The following is a 21,106-nucleotide window of genomic DNA, read 5'->3' on the forward strand; positions in this document are numbered from 1 at the left end:
CTTATTCTTTGTACTATCTTTAAGAGTGCTCAAAACCTAGAAGGACTCACATGAATGGATGCAAAGTGAAGTGGGCAAAACCAGGAGAACATTGTACACAGCAATAACAGTACTGTGCTAATTAAACAAGAATAACTTGGCTACTCTGATCAAGACAACAATCCATGACAGTTCCAAAGGACCCATGATGAAAAATGCTGTCCACCTCCAGAGAGAAATGATGAACCCCAAATGAGTCCAAACTGAAGATGATTTTTTACTTTATTTCTCACTTTTTCTTTTCTTTTTATTTTGCAACATAGCCAGTTTGTAAATAAGTTTTGCATGGATTTCACATGCATAATTGATATCATTTTGCTTGCCTTCTCAGTGGGTGCGAAAAGTGCAAAGCGGAAGGAGAGAATTTGGAACTCAACATTTTAAAAAATAAATGCTAAAAATAAATAGAAAATTCTAAAAAAAGAAATTATTCTGCTTTTCTAGATCATTATTAAAAACACCCAGAAACCGATACCTAAGAACCCCAGGGATAGCTTAGTTAACTTAGTTTTAAGATGTTAACTCTGCTATGAGGCACATGAGAAGTATTCATGATGTGCATACTTAAATACAAGATTTTTTCTATTTTTAATTATTTTAGATATTTCTAAGGATTAAAACTGAAATTTTTCTCACCCATGCACATGGTCTGGTCTTGTAATGCTTTAAAGCCACTGTGAGAGACACATTGACAACTTCCTTGCAAATCCACACATAAGCCATGACTACCAACATTAGGAATTTCCAAACATTCGCCATGATCTAAAACAAAAATGTATAATATATAATATGTATAGTAGATATCTGCTATGATTTCTCAATAATAATATTCTATTACACATTTATATTCCACAATTTGCTTAGCCATCTCCAAGTCTAAGGGTACCTACCTGTTTTAAGTTACTTACTACCCCAAAAGTACTACTATGAATATATTGGTATGTATAGGGCTTCTTCCGCATCAGTAGTGACTATTTCTATCTTTTGCTGTGCATGAGGTATTTTGACTTGAATATTTCTTATTTTTAGTGATTTGGAGACATGTTTCATATGATTGTTAATAGTCTGCAATTTCTTAAAATAGATTTTATTGACAGTTTTATCATTTCCATTTTCTTTTGTGTCCCTACCCCATGTCCTCCCAGAGAATCACCCCTTTCAACAAAAAATTTTTAGAAATGAAGATTAAAAAATATCAGGAAAACCAGTAAACATATAAAAAATTGACATAATATGTCATATTCTACACCAGTGGATTCCCATCTCTATAAGAAGCAGAAGGAGGTATTGTCTCATATTTCTTTTTTGAGGCCAACTTGGTTTATTATAATTTCACAACTCGATTTCCATTTTTTTAATTTTAAATTTACAATGTAATCACTGTGGATATTGTTCTCCTGGCTTTGCTTACTTTGCTTTGCCACAGTTCGTGTAAGTCTTTTAATACCTCACTGAATCTATCACATTCATTGTTTCTCATAGAGAAATAATATTTCATTACATTCACATACCATAAACTGTTTGGACACTCCCTAATCAATGAGTATCGACTTGTTATTTAGTACTTTACTACCACAAAAAATGTTGCTATAACTATTTTGATACAGATTAGAGCCTTTATTTATCAGTGACCACCTGGAAGTACATACCTGACAATAGCATCTCTGGGTCAAAAGATAGAGACAAAGCAAAATAAAATATAATTCCGAGTTGCTTTCCAGAACGACTGAAGCACTTCACAGCTCCAACAACATTAGTTTACCTACCTTTCCAAAACCCCTCCGATTTTGGCCCATCTTGTCTTTTGTCATCTTTGACAATTTGCTGGATATGAGGGAAAACCTCAGGCTTTTTTATTGAAAAGATTGGCTTGAAATGTTTGGCTTAAAATTATTTGCATGGAGCATTTTATCTTACAGTTGTTAATAGTCTAAAATTTTTATTTAAGAATTGTTTGTCTATATTAAAACAATTGATTTTGAAATACCAATTTCTCTGATATGCCCTTTCGCCAATACACATTCAGCCCAATTTCTAATATCTGCTATGTGTGTAATTTAAAATATAGTTTGGTTTTTCATAACAATGAAAGAATCTTTCACAAAAGATTCGTATACTTTCATCAGGCAATACTTAGTAAGGCACTTTATTATTTAGTATTATATTTTGGTTAACTCGTACTATGACAAATAGAACCCTTAGCTTTTTGTATGAAACTGGAAATCAAAGGTATATAATAAGAAGATTCTATGTTATACAAAACCCCTAAAGATTAGTATTGAAGAGCTGTCTTTCTGATGTGTCTTTTGATAAGAGTTTGAGAAATCACTCTGAAAAACTATTCTAATTTTAGCTGTTAAGGTCCATATAATGGTCATAGAGAAGCTATGATCTACAAACTGGGGACCATGCAATTAAAAAAAAAGCTACAGAACTACAGCTGGAAGATTAGGTTAATTAACAATATAATATTGCTTGTTACAGTGATTTACACAGTACATTCCTGGTGTAGTATAGAGATTACTAGATTAGAAGTGAGAAGATGAGAGTTCTAGTCTCAGTTATGCCACTACGTAGCTGTTAGCCAAAGAACTTAACTATAAGGTCTTGTTCTCAATCTTACCATATTACCTAGTTATTAATGGACATTTTAGAAAAGTTTCTCAATTACAGGAATTGAAATAAAAAAAACTAAACTTTTTAGAAGAATCTCATTTCCAAATCATTCCCACTTAAATGAGATTTTAGACATGAAAGCATATTTGTACAAGTATTTTACAAATAAAAGGTATTGCTACAATTAATTTCTTATTGCTATTACAAAGAGTTCAACAACAGTTCAGCCTCACAGGTATATTGTGAGCGAACAGGAGAAATCAGTGTAGGATTTAAAGTTTTATGGTGACTAATGCACACATTAGTTATTCTGTACACAGATATTTTAGAGGTAATTACATTAATGCCCCCTGAACATATGGCATATGTAAATAATAAATTAATAAATAAGATAAGTTAGTACTATTACTGCTATATACTGGAAAACATTCAGTAAGGTAGAATAGCAAAAATAATTTATATCACAAGGCAAGGAACTTGGGAAGTTGCTAAGGACATATGTTTATATATATTTATAGATAAAATTATTTATTATATATATAATGGAGCAAGAGAGAGAGAGAGAGAGAGAGAGAGAGAGAGAGAGAGAGAGAGAGAGAGAATATTAGATAACTAGCCTTGAGCCAGGAAGAACTGGATTCAAGTGTTATCTCTCACATACTATCTTTGGGCAGATCACTTAATTATTCCTCTTGACTTCTCTGTTGCCTTTGACACTGCTAATCATCTTCTCCTCCACACTCTCTTTTTTTTTTTTGTGAAACTGCCGTCTTCTAGTATTTCTCCAACCTGTCTGACCTCTCCTTCCCTGACTGGTCTCCTTTGCTAGATCTTCAACCAGGTCAAGGCTCTGTCACGTCTCTTCTCCTTGTATACTATTTCACATGATGATCCCATCAGCTCCTATGGATTCAATTATCATTTCCACACAGATTCTCAGATCTATTTATCCAGACTTCATCTCTCTCCTGATCCACAATCTCACATTTACACCTTCCTTTTGGAATACCTCCAACTGGACTTCTTGTAGAAATCTTAATCTCAGCATGTCCAAAACTTACAACGATCCCCCTCCCCACCAACTTCCTAACTTACCTATCACTTTTGAGGCTAGCCACATATAGTATCATTCTCAACTCCTCACTCTCTCTACCCTCCACATCCAACCTGTTGCCATATCCTGTCTATTTTCCTTAGCCCCTTTCTCTCCTCTGACCTCACCATCACTCTGGTGCAGGCCCTCATTATCTTGCATCTGGACTAGTGCCAATCATCTTCCGGTTGACTTCCCTGACTTAAGTTTCTGCTCATTCATTCAGTGCTCATCTTCTACTCAGCTATGAAAGTGATCTTCCTAAAGCTCATGTTTGAACACGGCCCTCTGTAACAGCAAGTACCCTGGCACACCCAGGATGGCCTGCTAGCACAGGTTCTTTGATCTGATTTTCTAAAAGGAAAGGCAACTTTAAGGGGGTCTACAATCTTATTTTAATCAAACATGTATAAATCATTCACTAGTTCAGGGGAAAGGTAAGCACCCTGAACATGGAGAAAATATAAGCAGAGAGAAAATACAAGCAGAGAGATAATACAAGCGGAGAAATTAGCACAGAGATTCTACAGACAAGGCTCCAACGCTCTGAACAAAGTAATACAACCACCTACATACACCACCAGATTGGGGGAGCATGAACATCTGAGTAGTTGGGGAGCCCTTAACATCTACTCAGAGTCCCGTCCAGGGAATCAAAAGGTCCTTCTCATGAGCAAGCCCCCAAAGCAAAATCTCAGCTCAGAATATTTTATACACTTTTGGCTAATAGGCTCAGAGACAAAAGGCACCACAACCCTCGTGACTCAGTGCCTAATTAGATTAGTACCAAAAGGTATGAAAGCCTTCCTACAAGCAAGCTTCCCCTAAGCAATTTTTTCTTAGGCAAGTTCCTCCCCCAAGGGGCTCTTTGTGACTCATGATGCATCACAGCAGTGATTGAACACATGTGGTCACATAGGCCTAGGAATGGAAGAGGAAGATTTTCCTATTCCATTAACATTACACCCTCCCATACTGAATGGCTCCCTATTGCCTTGTAGATAAAATACAAAATCATATTTGGTTTTAAAGCTCCTTACAACCTGACCCATCCTGTGTATTCAGTCTTTTACCTTACCCCATTCCATGTTCTCTATAATCCAGTGACTGGTTTTTTTGCTGTTCCTTGCAAAAGACATTCTATCTCTCAATTCCATACATTTCACTGGCTGTTCTCCATGTTTGTAATTCTTTCCCTCCTAACCTCTGCCTTCTGGCTTCCCTAGTTTCCTTCAAGTCTCAGCTACAATCTTACTTCTCGCAAGAAGCTTTTCCCAGTCTTTTTTAAGTTAGTGTCTTCTGAGTTCAGGTCCCATGTGCCCTAGTATATATAATTGTTTACATGTTATCTCCCACTATTAGATTGTAGGATCCTTGGAGGCAGAGACTATTTTTTACCTTTCTTTTTATCACCAGCACTTTGCACAGAGACTAGCACATAACAGACATTGGATAAATACTTGTTGACTTGACAACATCTTAATGCTCTAGGTAACTTTTTATGACTGAGTTGCAGAAAAAGTGCTAATCTGCACTGATTAAACTTTCTATATTGAACAAACCACAAGTGTGAGTCCTATCCCTACATGTATTAATATGTATAATATATATATATACACATATACCCATATGAAAATTATATGTATGCATGTATACACACACATATATATATATATATATTAGCATATTTTGTCCTATCTCAAAGAGCAGGTGAGGGGTTAGAGAGAGGGATAGGCTTTGAAACTGAAAATAAAATAAAATTTAAAAAATAAAGAGTACCTAATACTAATTAAATTAATATAATCTCTATTCCTTCCAAAGAAATCATTATAAGAAGCTTGATTTTATGAAAGCAAATCTATACTGCGAATTACCTTCACAGACCAAGAGTAGATCATTGTAAGTGAATCCTGTAGAACATTCACAGTGAAAATTGCCTCCCTGGTTAATACAAACACCATTTGCACAAATATCTGGAATTTCCTTGTAGTCATCAATGTCTGAAATTGAACAGATGTAATCAAGTTTGCTGAGGTTTTTCTTTTCCTTCACTCACTTTCTTTATAGCATTTTACACTACTTTGTGTGTATATGGCTTGAAACAGTGGTTTCTGTGTCACTTGAGCTCATAAATACTTCTGTGGTGCATAAAACTTGTATAAATCATAATCTAGATTCTTTTCTCCAACAACTAAGGAGAAAATGTATTAAATAGACTAACCCATAACATTTTATTGCCCACCCAGTGAACTGTCATTAGAACCAATATATTCTCATTTAGCTACACATAAAAGAAACTATCTTAACTTTTGTCATCTCTTTGAAAAATGATCAATATTACTTTCTCTTTGAGGAAGAAAAAGCCACGAGTTAAAAAAATCCATCCAGAAAGAAATAATTCTAATGTCTTCTAGAAGTTAAATTATACTTAGTAGGAAAGGATACTGAAAAATCCAACAAAAATTTGGCATTCCCCACATTATTTTGTTAAGACATATGCTCTAAGAACATTTATTTTCCAGATAGCGGTATCTGGCTTGGGTGGAAGCAGAGGTGAGAGAAAACAGCTTCTTAAATTTTGTTCCCCTTTCAAGAGCCACTTTGGATTTAGTCTTTAACAACCACAATGTGGCTTTTCCTTCTTAGAGCTGTTTTAGAAATTTAACAATATAAATTGAGAAAATTTAAAATGACAACATTTTTCTATAGCATGTACCTGATATTAGTTTTTTTTTTCTGGATGTGAAACACTGAATGCTGACACATAGGATGTCAGTGAGTATAAGATATGCCCAACACTTATAAATTTTTTAGACTCATGGATTCCTGTACATCATACAGTAAGGAAATTATGGTATAAATGTATTTTAAGTATTGTTTTAATTGTTCAAGAATATATAAATGTGTAGTTCTTTTAAGAAATGACAATTTTTTTCTGTTAACAAGGGATCAAGAAGAATAAGAATCATGATTTCTTGTAGTATTTTGCTATCTTAAAACACTCTAATGACTTTTAATACTATATATATATATATATATGCATATATTATGCGTATTTTAGAAAAACAAACCTACCTAGAGTTTTGCCTGTATGAACGTCAAAGGTAAACCCAGGAATATTCCCACACATGGCTTTAAATTCAACTTTAAAATCAAGATAAAGCAAATGGTCAAAACAATAATAACAAGCAATGTAAACAACTTCACATGATTTCTAAAATGTTTAGTCAACAATTATTAATGTTCACAGTCATAATGTATGTTCCTTTCAACTAGAAATCTTTCAATTACATATTACTAATAAAGGCAAAGGCTATGATAATGTTGTTTTCCTGGGAATTTAGCTTCTTAATTGTGCTTGTAGACAGAGGAAATGCACTACCTTTTCAAGTTAAAAAGGTCCTTACCCCTCCTCTATTTTTCCAATATCAGATATTGATTTGACTTAACATTTTTCATTCATTTCAACACAAAATGACTATTTGGAAGACTGATATGAACTTTGACAAAATTTACTGCACAGTTGCCATTTTTACATGGTACTCTTTTCTTCTAAACAGGGACATTTCCCTCCTTTTTTAATACATCCTCAGTGCTTTTTTCCCCATTCAAATAGAGGCAGCATGTTATAATAAATAAGAACTGGCCTTGCAGCCAAGAAGTGAAGTGAAAGAAGTTGATAGATGGAGTCTTGTTTCCAACATACACTGCTTGCAAGATCCTGGAAGACCCTGAGAAAGCTATTTGGGTGCTTCCTGCATTACAAGAAGGACTTTTCTCATGTATGAGTTTCCTATACCCTGGAGTCAGAAAAACCTGAATTCTAATACAGCCTTTGACACTTACTAGCTGTGTCTCCTTGGGCAAGTCACTTAACCTCTGCCTCAGTTTCCTCTTCTATAAAATGGAGATTATAGCACCCACCTTTGAGGAATGTTGTGAGGATTAAGTGAGATAATTGTAAAACTAAGCTTAGCACAGCATTTGGTAAATGTTAGCTATTATTATATCAATTAGATCATTGGTCCAATCCCTTCAGTCAAGATACAATCAACTTGCATTGATCTTAGGAAAAAATGGATAACATAAAGATACCAAAAAAAAATCTCTCGAATGAGTTAAATGAACACCTAAGAGCAAATATTTTAAGTGGTTCACAGAAGTTTGAAGTCCCCTGAAAAATGGGAGCCGTAGGATCATAGATTTAGAATGTATGGGAACTCCCCTATTTTAAAATAAGGAAAATCAGGACCAGAGAAGTAAATTGACGTGCTGAAGGCCATACAGGCAGTGTACTGCTTTTTAAACCAAGGTCCTTTGAATTCAAATCCAGTGTTCTTTTCAACTGTTCTGGCAGTGTCCTCTTCAAGTCAGTTTACAACTTTTCAAAGAAATTACATTATATAGAAGCATTCGTACAGAGCAATTACATCTTTCGTTATGGATAAAAGAACTTTTGTAATGTACATTTCAACATGTCACCTAAAGACCTGAGTCTTGTTGTTAGCTTCATGTTGCACCCTTAGGACCTTCAGGCCTTTCCACCTGCCCTAGAGCTGAATTTTCTTTTATGTATCATCTCTCCTAATTAGAATGTGATTTCCCTTAGAGTAGGGATTGTGCCAATTTTTCCATTTGTATCTCTAGCATAACACAGAGCCTGGAACATAGTAAGTACTAAATAACTATATTTAAATTTATTAGTTCAAGACCCTTATCTTTTCCTACATATAGAGATATTATTATTTAAGTAATTACCATATCAATCAACATTTATTTAGTTTATTAAACTTCACAACTTACAACCAATGAAAACAATATTGTTTTCCTTCTTAACATGTATTAGTTCATACTTGCTTCCTCAGTAATCTACTAGTTCTTCTAACAATGGTTGTAAACTACCATTCTTAGAAGAGGTAGTAATGTCTTTGTAAAAAAAAAAAGAATACATACACTGAGAAGAAATGGATATTAGAGTCCCCAGATCTTCAAGCCAACATCTTGGGAAGTGTTTTTGTAACAAAGGGCAAACTGAATATTCATTGCTATAAACTGTTTCTAGTTTACACTAGGAAATCTATTTTGTCAACCATTATAATTTGTTAATTAAATCTGATCTTCTGGATTGTTTCGCCAGTGACTGATTATCATTATCTCATTAAATACAATATTCAAATACATATCTAACAATTCATAACCATATTTAATGATTTGCTTAAAAACAACACTTACACATGCGTAATAAGAAGTCATGAAATGAGCACAGACCTTAAGCCTATAAGATCCAGATCCTATAAAAGTAAGCATAATAAGAATCTAGCACTATGCCTACAAAAGTTTAATGTATTTTATCCCATGCTAACCACTATGGATGTGTTCTTGGATAAGCCAATTAACTTCTATGGGCCTCAGTTTCCTCAAATAGAAAATGAAAGATGTTCAATTAGATTACTTTGAAGGTCCTTTCCAGCTCTAAATTTATGATCTTGTGATCTTTTCAACATAGTTTTCATAATTATTTCTGTTTGTGGGCAAACTCTGAATGTGTACAACAAGGAAGATACTTTAATCCTGTCTTTAGGAGCTGCAGGAATACAGTTAAGAAGGAAAAAAGAGGTTCATTTGGGAATGTAAGTTATTCATATACATTTTGCTGAACAAATACAATTTTATAGGCTAGAAGACTTGAAAATACAAGAAACACGCAATAGAACAATGCTTATTATAAATCAGAAAAAGATTTCAGCTGTGGTGTTATTAGGCATACACTACAGAATCATATAAAATTACTGTTGATTTTCCAGTCATAAAACAAAATGACCCATTCATTTTAAGTGTTTGAACTCCCAAAGTATATTTCCTCTAGTCACCAGACTGTCCTGATTTTATGTGCACAAGTTTTTAAACAATAATAATAATATCTCACATTTGTATATCATTTGAAGGTCTGTAAAAGCACTTAACCCACAACAAACCTGTAAAGTAGGTACTGCAAGGATAAATATTTACATTACATAGATGAAGAAACTCATAAGGTGGCTTTCCCAGGGTCATATGGCCAGTGAACGTCTGAATCAGCATTGTATTTAATCTCTCCTGACTCCAGGTTCAGTACTACATCACACTGCCTCTCAGATCTTAAATTGCACTAGATTTAGTGCGCAATTTTTATAATGAACATTTAGGTTTCTAGACTGACCTTTGACAAAATTGTAAAAATGAATTCTCACCTGCTTCTGAAGTTGGGCATGGTTCACAAGGCTTATTCCAAGCTTTGGCAAAATTATATGTGCAGCAGCACATCCTCTTGGTCATATTATAGGGCAGCTCATCTTCACAGGTGATTTTATTCAGGTAGCAAAAGCTTTTTCTCATGTCTATAAATAGAAAAAACAGCTGTAAGGTGACAAATAAATTAATTGTCCATTGCTGAAGCTCAAACAACTGTAAACTTAACCTCTGGCAAGCTTTTTTGAGCGTGCTAAGAAGATTTGTAAAAAATTTATTAATATAAATTTGAAAAAAAAAACAATCATTTCCATTTACAAAGAATAAAGAAAAAAGTTTGTATATGAAATTGTTAATATTTTGTACAGATTGTTACCGGCCTACTTGTCTGTCTCTTTCTGAACTTCTTTCAACTATCTTCTGGGAATTTAAAAAAAAAATTTATTGGAGCTCTTTTCTTTGTTTCTTTTTTTGGCCTCACTCCACAACATAATGTTCCTTCCTTAAAAAAAATGAAAACCTGCTTTTGTAACAAGTGAAAATAGCCAAGCAAAACAAATTCTCACATTGACCATGTCTGAGAATATCACACTGTGTACTGCTAGTCCAGCACCTCTTTGTCATTCATCATTGGTCTTTTAGAGTTGTCATTGTTCATGATATTGATCAGTTCTTAATTCTTTCCAAATCTTTTCCTTTGCACAATGCAGTCATTCTGCAATTTTTTTTCCTCCATTTGTTCACTTCACTCTGTAATAGTTCATAGAAGTCTACCCAAGTTTCTCTGAAACAATCTTTTCCATCATTTTTCCCATGCAATAATATCCCCTTACATTCATATACTGTGATTTCTTCCATCATTCCCCCATTTAAGAGCATCTGCCTTTAATTCTAGGTGTTTTTTTCCACGTATCCCCCCACCAAATACTGCCATGAATATTTTTGTGCATATGGGTCCTTTCCTTATTTGTTTCATTTCTTTGAGGTCTTATGCCTAATAGTGGCATTGATGGGTAAGGACAGATTAGTAGCATCGAAAAGAATTCCAAACTGACTTACAGCGTGGTTGGACCAATTTACAATTCCACTAACTGTGCCTGTCCTTCCAAATCCCTTCTAAAAACCTGCATTTTCCATTTTTTAATCACCTTTGTCAATCTGATGGTTGTGAGGTAGAACTTCAAGGTTGCTTAAATGTGCATTTTGCTTACTGTTAGTGATTTGAAACATTTTTTTCATATGGCTGATAGCTTGTATTTCTTTTTCTGAAAACTGTCTGATTGACCATTTGTCTCTTGCAGAAGGCCCTTTGAATAAAATCTCTCTACATATTGTGGATATCAGAGTTTAACAAAAAATTTGCTGGAGATTTTCCCCCATTTACCTGCTTTTTTCTTATTTTAATTGTAATGATTTTATCTGTGCAAAACCTTTGCAATGTTTATATATAGCCAAAATTGTTGTAATGACTTGTAATCATCTCTATACATTTTTTAATCAGGAACTCTTTTCTTGTGTATAGTTATGAATAGTATCTCCTTTACTGTTCCTTTAATTTTTAATATGACATTTTATATCTAGATCTTGTGTCTATTTAGTGCCTTTTGTAGCACATTGTATAAAATGTTAGTCTAAACTTTAATTTCTACCAAATTGTTTTATACTTCTCTCAGATATCTCTGTTATATGATGAGTCCATAACCCAGTAGTTTATCAAATAGTATGATAAAATTATTTCTTTCTGAATTTTTTTCAAGCTAATCATTTCCAAATGAGAAATTAAATATAAAATTCTACTTCTGCTATCCACTGTCTGCGTGACCTAGAATAATACACTTAACTTCTTGGACATTATCTCTTGTGAAATGAAGGGGTTGGACTAGATGACCACTAAGGTCTCTTTAATCTCTAAAATTTTAGGTGTTTCTTTTTAAGGTAAAGCTTATATCTTATAAATAAGACATAAATGTGGTTTGAGAAAAATCTTACTACATCTAGTTTGCTGATATTACCTTTTAATATATACTTCTGTGTATGAAAATAAACAATTTTTAAAACCTCAGCAATTTTGTCAGCAAGTTTGGAAAATATAATATTCTGAAAAAAAAGTCTTCAAAGTTTACACATGCAAGAAGTATGAGTGACTTCTTGAATTTGTCATCAGTCATAAAGATTCATCAGATTTTTTGAATAGTTTATAGAAATGAGATGCAATCTTAAAAATCCAAATAATAATATATTATATAGAACTTTACATACCCATACAGTTATGTCCACCATTGATTAGCATATATTCTGGAGGACAAAGGCAGGTGTAATTTCCCAAGGTATTATAGCAGGTCCCAGGCCAATAGACACCAGAATGTGCAAAACATTTATCAAAATCTAGAAAAAGAATAAATTATAATTGCTAACCAGAGACTATCGAATAATAGTTATTGAAAAAGAGAAGATTTCCTAACATTAAAATATAAGTGTATTTCTTTGGGATAAAGAGCTCTTTGTGTGAAAATTTCTCTTGGGTGGGGTGGGGTGAAAACTCTCTTTACTGATAGATTGGTCTTCTGTAGCTTATAGTTTTAGTGAGGTGCCTGAGGCACTGGGTTTGAAATTAGGTCTTCTTGATCTGAAAGCTGGCACTCTTTGTACTCTGCCATATTCATATTAAATGTTAGAGGTTAATATTGGACTGTAATAGATCCATGATAGGACAACATAGCATTCAGCTTAGAAACACTTTTTATAATTGATTCTGGTGGTCTGATTCCAAAGGCGCCATGACTTAACTACAAAGAGTGTGTGATTTTCTAATTAGAGAGTAGAAAGACAGGTGATATCTGATGTTCTCTGTGATAGCCATTCCTAGGGCTTGTTTCTCATACAATTGCACCTACTCTTATCAGCCAGCATGTCCACTCCTTTATCTCTTCCCTCCATCTTTGCAATTTCTTAACCCCTTCCCTTCTAAGCCCAGTATGGGCCCCTCAAAGCTATTTAACTGAACTGACACTGGGACACTCACAGCAGCAGCTGCACAGATGCCATTAGGAATCCTCTCTCTACATAATATCCATTCCCTGCCCTCAAGTCCCCTTGGGCCTTCAGCTACTCTCCCTTGGAGAGTGGGCTCCATTTTCTGGGAAAGTAACAGTAACAGATCAGAGGCTTTTCCTATTTTTATTTTGGATGGGACAGAGCGATTCTTACATGATGAACTGTAAGGAATATGTTTTAACCAGCACCTCAGCTCTCATTAAACTACCTCTCCTCCCAAATCTACCCTCTTCCAAAGTTCCCTATTATTTTCAAGGGCACCATCATTCTCTCAGTCATCCAGGTTCATTATCTTGGTGTCACCTTCAATTCCTTTCTCTATACCTCACTCCAATCAATTCCCAAATCCAGTCAATTGCCGAATCTTGCCACTCTACCTCCATGGTGCCTCTCACATCTATTCCCCTTCTCTCTACTCACACTAGCAGATTGAACTTGAATACATAATGAATCATCCTAGTTTAGGCCCTCATTACCTCTCACCTGGAGACTACTGCAATAACTTCCTAGTTTGTTTCCCTGTCTCATGCCTCTTTTCTTTCTACTACATATACACTACGTACACAAAGTAATTTTCCTAAAGTACAAGACTATGTCACTTCTTGTCACTGACATGTCACTTCAATAAACTTCAGTGGTTCCCAAATTTACTATAAGATCAAATATTATTTCATCTTTATTTCATCCTTTAAAAATTTCTATTGTTTTTATAATGAAAGGCACTATGGTATAATGGATAGAAAGTGAATTTCAAAGGCCAGGTCAGACTTGATTTCAAGCACTGCTTCTGATGCAAAGTGGTTGTGTGCATTTCACTTAACCTTTAAGGCCTCAGGCCAATTTTCTAAAATAAAAGTTGCAGATAGAAGACAGCAGAAAACAGGCAGGGACTCGCCTGAGCTCTTCCCCAAACCCCTCCAAACTACTTTAAATAATGCCTCAAAACAAATACTGGAGTGGCAGAACCCACAAAAAGACAGAGTGAAGCCATTTTTCCAGCCCCAGACAACTTAAGAAGTCAGCAGGAAAGATCTGTTGCGCAGGGCTGAAAGTGAAACATAGTCTAGTAAAGGCTTCCGTGGCCCAGCAAACCAGCAGTAGGTCTTGAGAACAACTGAATCAGTGGCAGTTGGTGGACTTCTCAGTCCAGAGAGGGTAAAGAGGTCAGAAAATTGGTCAGAAGAAGATTACAGGGGTCCCTTTTTTGGCACAAGAGACAAAACTGTGTTTCACTGCCCATACTTAGATCTGGGTTGCAGTCCTGGGTTTCAGGGAGAAAAGGAGCACTATGACTCCAGAGACTGAACCTGCAGTGGAGCTGGGACCCTGACCCTGGTAAAAGTTCCAGGGTGGAAAACAGCATTCCTAATGAAAAGACCAGAGCTGAATAGGAAATCTGACTTTCAAATCTAGGACTCAAGAAAAACATAAAAGGTAAACAGGAAAGAGAAATCATAAGGGATTAATAAGATTAAACTATATATACTCCTACATGGGAAAATGATACTTGCAAGTCCTAAAACCTTTTTCATTGTTAAGGCAGTTAGAAGGAGTATACATAGACAGGGAATGAGTATAAGTTGAATATGACAAGTTAATTATTCAAAAAACAAAACAAAATTAAGGGGTAAGAAAAATAAGCACGCTTGGGAGAAGGGGAAAGAGAGAGGTAGAATGGGGTAAATTATCTGACATAAAAGAGGTGCAAAAAAACTTTTACAGTGGAAGGGAAGATAGGAGCAGTAGGGAGGGAGAGCATGAATCTTACTTTTATCAGCATTGGCTCAAGGGGGGAATAGTATACAAACTCAGTTGGGTACAGAAATCTATCTTACCACACAGAAAAGTAGGAAGAGAAGGGGATAAGAGAAAAGGGGTGGGTGGCTGGGAGATAGAAGTATGAGCAGATTGGGGAAGATAAAAGCCAGAAGCTAAATGCTTTTGAGAATGGACAGAGTGAAAAGAGAGAATAGCATAAATGGGGAAAATAGGATTGAAGGAATTACATAGTAATCATAACTATGAAAAAATTTACATGTTTCTCTGATAAAGACCTCATTTTTCAAAAATATAGAGAACTGAGTCAAACTTATAGAAACAAAAGCCATTCCTCAATTGATAAATGGTCAAAGGATATAAACAGGTAGTTTTCAGAGGAAATAATCAAAGCTATCTACAATCTTATGAAAAATGCTCTATATCACTATTGATTAGAAAAAATACAAATTAAAACAACTCTGAGATACCACCTCACACTTACAAGATTGGTTCACACAACAGAAAAGGAAAATGATAAATGTTGGAGGGGATGTGGGAAAATTGAGATACTAAGGTACTGTCGGTGAAGTGGTAAACTGATTCAACCATTCTATAGAGCAATTTGGAACTACAGCCAGAGGGCTAAAAACCATGCATACCCTTTGACCCAGCAATACCACTACAAAGTCTGTATCTCAAAGAGATAAAAGACAAACAGGAAAACGGGCTGTATGTACAAAAATATTTTTCTAGTAGTTCTTTTAGCGGTATTAAAGAATTGGAAATTGAGCGGAAGGCCATCAACTGGAGAATGGCTGAACAAGTGTTTGCACATGATTGTGATGGAATTTTATCGTGGTATAAGAAATGACAAGCAGGATGCTCTCAGAAAAACCTGACTTACATGGACTGATGCAAAGTGAAATGAGCAGAGCCAAGAGAACACTATATACAGTAACAGCAACATTGTATGATGATCAACTGTGAATGACTTAGCTATTCTCAGCAATACAATGAGTCAAAATAATTGTGAAGGACTTTATGATAAAAATATTCTTTGTCTCCAGAGAAAGAACTGATGAAGTCTAAATGCAGATTGAAGCACACTTTTTCTTTATTTATTTTTCTTGGATTTTTTGTGTTTTCTTTCACAACATGACTAACATAGAAATATGTTTGGCATTACTGCACATATCAAAACTATATCAAACTGCTTGCCTTCTCAATGGGATGTTGGGGGGATGGAGAGAATCTGGAACCTAAATTTTTATAAAAGAATGTTAAATTGTTTTTACATGTAACTGGGGAAAAATATTAAATTTAAAGAGTTGCAGATAAGGTGCTGACCTGCACTGATAAAAACAGTTAGCTTATCCAACTATTCTCCATATCAATGAAATGGCAAGTTCAATTCCTATTTCTATCTTTTGTTTAAGTTTTATAATTTACATGCATTAGTGCAGTTGTATGTTTACATTATATATGTACATTAACATATTAGGTAGGCACACATCGGGATGACTGTTTAAAAATGCTTTACAGGCGAGGTACATGATAAAAAAAAGTTTAGTGAATACTATCTATAACATAGAGTCATTTTTTACTAAACCATTTTTTGCCAGGGGTCTTTTGCCCCTTTCCTCACTCTTCCAGATATAATCATCAAATGCAATAATAATTAAAATAAGTAGTCTACATAGTGTGATGTTTGCTTGTTGAAAAAAAAGGAAATGCATGTAAAATTTTGATATTCTAATATAATCCTAAACATAAGCTTTGATGAAAGAACTCAGTAGCTTTTGTTGGTGGGAACGGGGATAGTAGATCTGGCAACTCAAGGAAGTTTAGGGACAGGAATAAACATTTATGTAGCATCTACTATGTGCCAGGCACTGAGCTACGCCCTTTGTAATTAATTATCTCATTTGATCCTCACAATACCCTCTGATGTACTGTTATTCCCATTTTATGACTGAGGAAACTGAGGCAACCAGAGGTGAAGTAACTTTCCCAGGGTCACGCAGTGTCTGAGGCTGGATTTGACTTCAGGTTTTCCTAATTTCCTATCCAATGCTCCACCTAGATCCCATGCTGACATGGAAGAGGAATACAAGCAGGGGAGTACGGTGGGCCAGGGTCCTGCAGACAAGAAAATATGGCAGATTATTTAAAGGAGCAGAAATGGGCTACCCCTGCAACAGCCTGAATCAAAGAAAAGCCTGATCAGTAGAGGGTTCTCCCTCCTTGGATGAGAAATTCAGTGCTTGAAGGACTCTATTATGCTCTGTTTTGCTATCCACCATTGCTTGTCATAAACTTGGTTCTATTTTTACAAATTTGTTTATTCTTGTTGCCTACAGACATGTTAGTATTTTGAAAACAGAGCAGGCATAGAATGTCTATGCAATGTGGAGACGGGGGGGGGGGGGGGGGGGGGGAGGGGAGGGGGGAGGGGGCTGTAACTCACAAACTATGCTAGGAGCCTGAAATTCTAATATGGAATCAGCCTTTCTTGGGGGCAATCAATTTACAACTTTGTTTCATAAAAAAGACCTACAACTCTCTCCCAAGAAGAGTCCTGGAACTAGGGGCTCATATAGATCTCATCTAGAAGAATGAGCCATTGGGTGATGGCAGTGCTGAAGGTCCTGGAGGCTGTACTCTCAGAAAGTATGAGAGAAAGCATAGACCAACTGAATTCAGTGACAGGTTTATTTAATGTCATGAAAAAAATGTTCTCTGCCAGATCAGTAATTTCTCTACAACTTAAGAGTCTCTGAAGCTATCTAGGACAATGATAAGTTGACTTTCCCAAGGTCAACACAGTCAGAATGTGTCAGATCTGGGACTTAAATCCAATTCTTCTATCAATAAATAGTTGTCACTTTCATGAGGCACTGTCATTTTCTGAATTAATATGTTTCATCCTCTTTTTAATAGAGACTATGATCAAAGCGGGGCCACTAAGTAGTACAGTAGATAGAGCAATAGGCTTAGGATCAGAAACACTCATCTTCATGAGTGACCCCAGGCAAGTCACTTAACCCAGGCTGCCTCAGTTCCTAATCTGTAAAAAGAGCTGGAGAAGGAAATGGCAAATCACTCCAGCATCTTTGCAAGAAAACCCCCAAGAGGGGTCATGAAGAGTCTGGCATGACTGAAAAATGACTAAACAAAACAGCAAAGTATTTCCAAACTGCTCTGACAATAAAAGGTAAATGGATAATCAACATCTTAAATATCCCATAAACCGTTTAAATAAACCAAACGAACCATTAAACAAACGTTTCAGAGAAAATATTTTTAAAACATTCTATGTAATTTTGAGGACCCACAAAACCTTTTGGAAAGAAATGAGATGGGCCCAGATAAAGAAATTTCTCTAATGGAATTTGTGAATTGGATGTTTTTCTCTAGAAGTAACCTCTAATTTTTGTATAAGCATTTTACTTTATTTGTAAGAACTTGCTCCACCTTCACAGATACGAGTTTCCTCACTGAGGTAATAGCCATGTGGACACACACACTGGAAGCTTCCAAAAGTGTTGATACAGTTTACACCTTGGCAGAGACCCGGTAATTCTTGGCATTCATCAATATCTGCATGACAGAAATAATTATAGTTGAAAACAATTGCTGTAATCCAAGGAAAGTGTGATTCTGACACATGCAACTGCATTATACATCTAAGTTAATGCATAATGAATTGACACGGCCTGCTAGACTACTGATTATTTTACCTTTGCTACAATCTTAGAAGGGTGGCAGAGGGGCAGCTAGGTGGCGCAGTGAGTAGAGCACTGGCCCTGGGGTCAGGAGGACCTGGGTTCAAATTTGGCCTCAGACACTTGACATTCTTACTAGCTGTGTGACCTTGGGCAAGTCACTTAACCCTAATTGCCTTGTCTTCCCCCCTCCAAAAGAAAATTGAAAAAAAATTTTTTTTTGAAAAAAGAAGGGTGATGGAGTTGGGAGGATTGTTCAAATTTGGTCGTGATGGTAAAATGATTTTTTGCTCTATATGATTCTGATAATACTGTAATACAACTACTTTGTAAGAACAATGTCATTTTGCTTCCTTTTAATTGAATTTTCATCTGCTTCAATGAACTGTGATTTCATTTATGGAGGAATTCATGCCTAATCAACTCTTATCCTATTTTCCCATAAATCTGCCAATGGCAGTCTACAGAATATGTGGTGGTCCTTCTAGATCTCTTCATATGTAACAAAATCTATGTGTTTTGTAAGTTCTTTCTTATTCTCATTACCTGACTGACCTAATTTTTTTTTTCTGGTCATACACTTCTTTGATGATGTCCTTGATCCGGTACCTCCAGCATAATTTTTTGCTTTTAATACATTACAGCTAGCTTATACCACTCACATTTCTAAATCTCCCAAATGAAGCATATAATCACTCAAAAGATTTTGGAAAAATTAAATTCTACACACAGGAGAATGGACATCCCATAGACCTTATCAATTACTACATATATCTTGTTTGGTCACTATAAATGGTTGCTGAGTTGAAGTCATAATTGAATATGAGGACAGCAGGCAGGATTGTCTTTAAGAAACTATAGTTCTTTTAATATCCCTAAGTTTCTCCCTGAAACACAAGCCCATTGTTTGTAATACCAATACTTTTCTAATGATGCTTTATGGTCGAAGTCATGAAATACCACAACATTCAAAAATTTAAAGATGCTCAACACCCAAAGGGGATAAGAAAAGATTCACAGTTAAGTGTAACTACCCATCAAGATATTAATAAATTGCAACCATATTCTTATAACATATGTGTAGTCCTCCTTAAAATGGATCTAAAACCAAATTTTTTATCCAGAATGCTAAATCTTTACTAGATGATATGTGAGATGATAATTTCAATGGCACATCTATTTTTCATGAACCATTTTAAAATTATTTTCAGTACTGTATTTTCCAGCTAGTTCAGATATTGGTGGTTATTGAAAATGAACTCACCTTCAAGGATGATAGTGACAGGACTAGGTCTGAAACCCTCACCTCCTGGACACAGAGTATAATATTCAGCTAGGGGGAAAAAAGTACATGTGATACTTGTGTATAGGCATATATAGGCATAGCCAATGAAAACAGTCTCTTTTCTATTTTTGCCTCTTGGTTTTTATTGTTTTTATATACAAATGCTGTTGGGTTTTATGGGTTTGTTTTGTATCTTGGACCTATACTGAAGTTATCAATGATTTTAACTAGTACCTTTGCTGATTCCCTAAGATTTGATAAAGTCTCATAAACTATCATGTTGGCAACAATGTTGTCTCTCTTTATCTGTCTTGGGTCTTTCCTGATCTTACTCTTGCAAGCTTTAGTTTATAGGTCTGGGCGACACAACTGTAAACTTGCCCATTGTTGGAGCTCATGTAGTCCCTTGCTATGCCCACTTGTCAATTAGATAAAAGGCTCTGCAGGTTCAGAGAGACAGATCTGCAGGATCCCCCTGAGGTCTGCATTCCCTTTTCTGATTACTCAGTTGCAGGTGTGGTGTGCATGTGAGTGTGCATGTGCATGTGCATGTGTGTGTAGGGGTGACTCTGAGACGCTGCTAACTTTTGTTCTTTCTAGGTGTTTGCTGGAAAAGCTGTAGGAGAAAGTTGGGCTCTACTGCTTATTCTTGCTATGCCAGCTTCTCCCATTGCAAAGGACACTGCAGCAATCACTATCCCTTCATTGTTCAACGCTGGACTTGGTACAAATGCATCATCCATTTCCTTCTATTCCTCTACCTTTCCTCTCCTTGTTTATGTACCCTTCAATTCTGCAATTCTGTTCCATAAACTATATTGAGGCAGTGGAGAGCGCTGGGCCTGGAGTCAGGAAGACTCATTTCTTTTGGTTCAAATCCGGCCTCAGACATCTACTAGCTGTGTGAGCCTGGCAAGTCACTTTACCTTGTTTGCTTCATTTTCCTCATCTATAAAATGAGCTGGAGAAGGAAATGGTAAATCACTCGAATATCTTTACTCAACAAAACCCCAAATTGGGTCACATAGATCTGGACATGACTCTTTCTCGTGTGTGTGTGTGTTAGCCAGTAAGCAGAGAGGGAAGAGAAATCAAAAGGTTTCCATATGGCTTCAATTCCATTTTCCCCCTTTTACTTCTGTTTCTTTCTTATGTCTTTACCCCATTGATGATCTCTCCTCGTGCTCCTCCTCACCTTTTCTTATTCAAAAACAAACAAAAACCCAAACCTCTGAGTAAGGGTAATTGCTTTTATTCTTAATAGTTATACTTACTTACCATTTCAATGTTTCTCTTTTCTGGGCTGTT

The 21,106-nt window shown here is 35.5% G+C and overlaps 1 protein-coding gene across 1 annotated transcript in view; it reads right to left on the reverse strand.

The window, feature by feature from the left end:
• The window catches only part of LOC118840222 (fibrillin-2-like), a 154,462-nt gene that overhangs the window by 99,936 nt on the left and 33,420 nt on the right, over positions 1-21,106 (reverse strand). Inside the window, 7 exon segments of the mRNA XM_036747721.1 lie at positions 676-801; positions 5,623-5,748; positions 6,824-6,892; positions 9,979-10,125; positions 12,236-12,361; positions 18,263-18,388; positions 19,778-19,846. Of these exon segments, the coding sequence (XP_036603616.1) occupies positions 676-801; positions 5,623-5,748; positions 6,824-6,892; positions 9,979-10,125; positions 12,236-12,361; positions 18,263-18,388; positions 19,778-19,846 (789 nt within the window).

The sequence above is a fragment of the Trichosurus vulpecula genome, chromosome 1, assembly GCF_011100635.1.
Source record: "Trichosurus vulpecula isolate mTriVul1 chromosome 1, mTriVul1.pri, whole genome shotgun sequence".
NCBI classification, from domain to species: domain Eukaryota; kingdom Metazoa; phylum Chordata; class Mammalia; order Diprotodontia; family Phalangeridae; genus Trichosurus; species Trichosurus vulpecula.